This window comes from Aquarana catesbeiana, linkage group LG04 (assembly GCF_042186555.1).
Source record: "Aquarana catesbeiana isolate 2022-GZ linkage group LG04, ASM4218655v1, whole genome shotgun sequence".
NCBI classification, from domain to species: domain Eukaryota; kingdom Metazoa; phylum Chordata; class Amphibia; order Anura; family Ranidae; genus Aquarana; species Aquarana catesbeiana.
Window position 1 is genome coordinate 1,492,864 of NC_133327.1, and position 6,159 is coordinate 1,499,022.

A 6,159-nucleotide genomic window follows, 5' to 3' on the forward strand; every position below is an offset into this window, starting at 1 on the left:
TTTAGGATGGGGTCATATATACAGTAAATCCTTGAGAGTTGGATTGAAAATATCCAGAGATGGGGTCATATGTACATCCATGAGGGTGAAATGGAGAACATAAAGGAATGTGGTCATATGTACATGCATAGGGGTAGAATGGAGAATATCTTAGGATGGGGTTATATGTACATCTGTAAGGGTGGGATAGAGAATATCTTGGGATGAGGTCATATGTAAATCTGTAAAAGTGGAATGGAAAATATCTTGGGAGAGGCCATATGTACATCTGTGAGGTTGGGATGGGGACTATCTTGGAAAGAGGTTATATGTACATCAGTGAGGGTGAGATGTAGAATACCTTGGGATAGGGATACATTATTGAGAGTTGGATAGAGAATATCTTGGGATGGAGTCATATGTACATCCATGAAGGTGGTATGGAGCACATAAAGGGATGGGGACATATGTAAATTGTTAGGGGTTGAATGTAGAATATCTTGGGATGAGGCCATATATACATCTGTGAGGTTTGGGTGGAGAATATTTTGGGATGGGGTAATATGTATATCAGTGATGGTGGAAGGGAGAATATCTTTTGATAGGGTTACTGTATATGTACATCTGTGAGGGGGCGCATGAGAATATCTTGGGATGGGGTCATATGTACATCTGTGATAGTGGGATGGAGAATATCTTAGGATGTGGTCAATTATACATCTGTGAGGGTGAGATGGAGAATACTGTATCTTGGGACATATCATAAGGTAGGATGGAGAATATTTTGGAATGAGGTCAAATATACATCTGTGAGGGTGAGATGGAGGATATCTTGTGATGTGGTGAAATATACATTTGTGAGGGTGAGATGGAAATTTTTTTGGGATAAGGTCAAATATACATCTGTGAGGGTGAGATGGAGAATATTTTGGGATGTGGTCAAATATACAATTGTGAGGATGAGATGGTAAATTTATCTCGGGATGAGGTGATATGTCCATGGCATTAGAGAAGGATGGAGAACATCTTGGGATGAGGTTTTATGTACTTATGTGAGGGTGGGATGGGTAAAACACTTTAGGATGGGGTCATCTTAGGATGGAACAAAAAACATCAAGGGATGGGGTCATATGTACATCTGTGACGTTGTGAAAGAGAACACTTTAGGATGGGTCATATGTACATCCACGATGGTGGGACTGAGAATATCTTGGGATGGGGTCATATGAACATTCCTGAGGTTGGGATGAGGCACATTTAGGGATGTGGTCATATGTATATCTGTGCAGTGGTAGGGTTAGAGAATATCCTGTGATGGGGTCATATGTACATTCATGAAGGTGCGATGGAGAACATATTGAGATCATCCGTGATGTAGGGAAGGGGTCATAAGTACATCTGTGAGATTGGGATAATGAATTTTAGGGATGGGGTTCATATGTACAGTATATCCACTAGGTGGGATGAAAAATATTTTGGGTTGGGGTCATATTTACATCCATGAGGAAGGTATGGATACTATCTTGGTCATATGTACATGCGTGAGGGTAAGATGGAGAACATATTGAGATAATCTTTGATGCTGGAAAGGGGTCATATGTATATCTGTGATGGTGTGATTGAGAATATCTCAGGAAAGGATCATATGTACATTCCTGACAGTGGGATGGAAACTATCTTGGGATGTATAGCAGGGAGGATCTCCAGGTGTCATTATGAACCCCAACATTACACCTGTAATAGTGTGCATTAATACCATGAATCTTTGCTGGTGGGATGTGTTGCTCCCCGGGGTTTAAGAGGGTTGTAGTCTGCACCAATGGGTGTTATTGGTGGGATGTGCTCCTTCCTGGGGTCCGACAGGGTACTGGCTTGTACCCATGGATTTTATTGCTGGTATACAGTCCTTCCTGGGGTCTGAGAGGGTTCTGGTCTGCACTTATGGGTGTTATTGGTGGTATACGGTCCTCCCCAGGGTCTGAGAGGGTTCTGGCCTGTACCCATGGGTTTTATTGGTGGTATACGGTCCTCCCTGGGGGTCTGAGAGGGTTCTGGTCTGCACTTATGAGTGTTATTGGTTGGACATGCTAATCCTTGGGATCTAAAAGAGATCTGGTCTGCACCCGTGGGTGTTATTGGTTGGATATGCCACTCCAAGGGTACTGCTCTGAGGGAACATCTGTGCCTCACTGTAAAAATCTTAGGGGGTCATTATGAAGCCCAATATTACACCTGTAATAGTGTGCATTAAAACCATGACCCTTTACCATGATATCAGGTACGCAGGTAGAGGATGAGGATGAAACAGAAGAGTCAGAGGCAGCAGCAGAAGAGGAGAGAGTTGAACCCACAGATGGTGAGAGCTAAAACTAAAACTATCCTATACAGTATATACAATCAATCTATCTATCTATCTATCTATCTATCTATCTATCTATCTATCTATCTATCTATCTATCTATCTATCTATCTATCTATCTACAGTATATAAACCTATCTATCGATGTTTAGATACTGCAAACTTGTGCTCCCGGTTGTGTCTCACACACATAATAATATGTGATAATTCTTGCATTTTTTTTCTCTTCCAGATTCTGCTGCCAGGCAGAGAACGGCGACCCCTCAACATGGCGACTTTGGGACAGTCTAAGAGGGTTCTTGTGGGGGCCCCCAGGGATCTATTTATAAAGGGGAGAAAATTAAATGTTTCTTTTTAGTCCCTTTTTTTATTTCACCGCTTTCTACTATTTATAAAAAAAGACAAAGCTAATTTAGGGTACACACTCAAGGATGTTTGCAGACATAAAGACCCTTCCAGTGTCCACTTGTTGCTTCCCAAATGTTGGAAATCGGCGGGTATTTTAAGCTAGAGAATATTTGCCTGTAGATGTCTGTAACTCTGTATACCCTAATAGTGTATGTTACCCCTAAATTGAATATTTCATATACAGTATGTGTCTGATGTTCCATGTTGGCATATCTGAATGTAGCCTGTTCTCTTTTTATTTATTCGTATGCTGAGAAAAACCTGGTAAACCTGCTAGTCTGCTGGTCTATTTGCATTTCAGCCTTCTACTTCAGAGGCACATGGCATGCCTATACACCCTGCCCACCCCTGGCTGTACTCCTGTGGACAGACTGCTGCTGTCATACCCCCACCCAGTCCTACCTGTACCCTAGTAGTCAGGGAAATGCTGACATGCGTGCCCCCCCCCCCCCCAGTCCTGCCAGTGTAAACCCATGGTCAGCCCCTCTTCTGCCCAGCACTGCCTATTCCACCTATGGTCAGTCTACTGCCCCACCTCTGCCCATTCCTGCCTGTACCCATGTAGTCAGACTCCTGCTGACATGCCCTTCTTCCTCCCAGCCTTGCCTGTATCCCTACAGTCAGACTACTGCAGACACATACCCCCTCTGCCCAGCCCTGCCTGTATCCCTGCAGTCAGACTACTGCTGACACATACCCTCTCTGTCCAGTCCTGCCTGTACCCCTGTGATCAGACTACTGCTGACATTCCCCTTTCCTGCCCAACCCTGCCAATACCCCTGTTGTGAGACTACTGCTGACAGCCCCTCCTCTGCCCAGTCCTGCTTGTATCCCTGCATTCAGACTACTGCTGACACATACCCCCTCTGGCCAGCCCTGCCTGTATCCCTGCAGTCAAACTACTGCTGACACATACCCCCTCTGCCCACTCCTGCCTGTACCCCTGTGATCAGACTATTGCTGACACTCCCCTTTCCTGCCCAACCCTGCCAATACCCCTGTTGTGAGACTACTGCTGACAGCCCCTCCTCTGCCCAGTCCTGCCTGTAGCTCTGTGATCAGACTACTGCTGACTTGCCCCTCCTCTACTCAGTCCTACCTGTACCCATATAGTTAAACCACTGCTGACAAGCCCCTCATCCACCCAGACCAGCATGTACCCCTGTAGTCAAACTACTGCTGACACACACTCCCTCTGCCCAGTTTGCCTTTACCCCTGTAATTAGAATACTGCTGACACGCTCCTCCTCTGCCCAGTCCTGCCTGTACCCCTGTGATCAGACTACTGCTGACATGCCCCTCCTCTACCCGGTCCTGCCTGTACCCCTGTGATCAGACTACTCGTCATTGAGATCGAGCCTGTGACGTCATGGCGTACAAACCAGGAAGCAGATAGCGAGTCGCTGGGGACACAGGGCAGAGAATGTTGTAATGATCCGTGGATTTCCTACTGTAACCATACAAGCAATTTACCTGCATGCACCAGGATTAGTTCATCTGTTAATGTGAGTTTACATCTTTTGTTTTATTAAAAGTGAGTGTTTTAAACAGTAAACACTATGTCAAGTTCTTTCTTAGCCTATGCTATCTACTCATGAGGAACGTTATTTAGGAAATTGGGAGCCTCATACAGACAGAGGAATAACAGATGCTGGATTTTTACCCCCCAAGGGGAAGGCGCCATTGGACCCTATTGTGGGTCTTTGTGGGAGGTGGGCACATAGGGTGACCGTTGGAGGGCACTGCAGTGTGCACACATCAAATATCACTTGGATTGTCACTATTGGATATTTTCACATTTGCACTAAGAAGAGAGAAAATATTGTTTGGAATTATTGAACTAATACATCAAGCTCATCCTTTTGCACATATTATTATCAGTTCATGGACTTTGTATTGGTTATCTATTTTGTTTAACATTTGTATTCTAAAGGGATATTTTCAGATTGATTATTGATTTACACTAGACAAATGTTGAAGCCCAACGGGGTTCAGTAGGGTGAGGTAGCGCTTCACAATATATTTCTATTTATTTTGTACGTTCATGTAAGAACACATCCTGTGTTGAGCAGCACCTCTTTTAATTTTACACAAAATGTACATGTGCCTTTTATCACTACACATAGTAGCACAGAAGTTACGTATATTTACTCTAATTAGACTACTGCTGACACACACCCCCTCTGCCCAGTCCTGCCTTTACCTTTGTTGTGAGACTACTGCTGACAGCCCCTCCTCCACCCAGCCCAGCCTGTACCCCTGTAGCCAGATTATTGCTGACACACACCCCCTCTTCCCAGTCCTGCCTTTACCTTTTGTTGTGAGACTGACAGCCCCTCCTCCACCCAGCCCTGCCTGTACCCCTGTAGCCAGACTACTGCTGACACACACCCCCTCTGCCCAGTCCTGCCTTTACCTTTGTTGTGAGACTGACAGCCCCTCCTCCACCCAGCCCTGCCTGTACCCCTGTAGCCAGACTACTGCTGACACACACCCCCTCTGCCCAGTCCTGCCTTTACCTTTGTTGTGAGACTGACAGCCCCTCCTCCACCCAGCCCTGCCTGTACCCCTGTAGCCAGACTACTGCTGACACACACCCCCTCTGCCCAGTCCTGCCTTTACCTCTATTGTGAGACTACTGCTGACAGCCCCTCCTCCGCCCAGTCCTGCCTTTACCTTTGTTGTGAGAATACTGCTGACAGCCCCTCCTCCCCCCAGCCCTGCCTGTACCCCTGTAGCCAGACTACTGCTGACACACACCCCCTCTGCCCAGTCCTGCCTTTACCTCTATTGTGAGACTACTGCTGACAGCCCCTCCTCCACCCAGTCCTGCCTTTACCTCTGTTGTGAGACTACTGCTGACAGCCCCTCCTCTGCCCAGTCCTGCCTTTACCTCTGTTGTGAGACTACTGCTGACCGCCCCTCCTCCGCCCAGTCCTGCCTTTATCCCTGTGATCAGACTACTGCTGACACACACCCCCTCTGCCTAGCCCTGCCTTTACCCCTGTAATTAGACTACTGCTGACATGCTCCTCTTTTGCCCGGTCCTGCCTGTACCCCTGTGATCAGACTACTGCTGACACCCCCCCCCCTCTGCCCAGACCTGCCTTTACCTCTGTAATTAGACTATGGCTTACCCCCTCTGCCCAGTCCTGCCTGTACCTCTGTGATCAGACTACTGCTGACATGCCCCTCCTCTACCCAGTCCTGCCTGTAGCCCTGTAGTCAGACTACTGCTGACACACTCCTCTTCTGTCCAGTCCTGCCTGTACCCCTGTGATCAGACTACTGCTGACATGCCCCTCCTCTACCCAGTCCTACCTGTACCTCTGCCAATACCCCATTGTGAGACTACTGCTGACATGCCACTCCTCCCCCCAGTCCTGCCTGTACCTCTGCCAATATCCCATTGT

General features: G+C 47.0%; 1 protein-coding gene across 1 annotated transcript in view; it reads left to right on the forward strand.

The window, feature by feature from the left end:
* Positions 1 to 4,301, forward strand: part of TRIM54 (tripartite motif containing 54) — a 29,028-nt gene extending 24,727 nt beyond the window's left edge. The window contains exons 8-9 of the mRNA XM_073624718.1: positions 2,258 to 2,335; positions 2,571 to 4,301. Of these exons, the coding sequence (XP_073480819.1) occupies positions 2,258 to 2,335; positions 2,571 to 2,629 (137 nt within the window). The 3' untranslated portion in view covers positions 2,630 to 4,301. The remainder of the gene's footprint in view (positions 1 to 2,257; positions 2,336 to 2,570) is intronic.
* Positions 4,302 to 6,159: the final 1,858 nt, after the last annotated feature.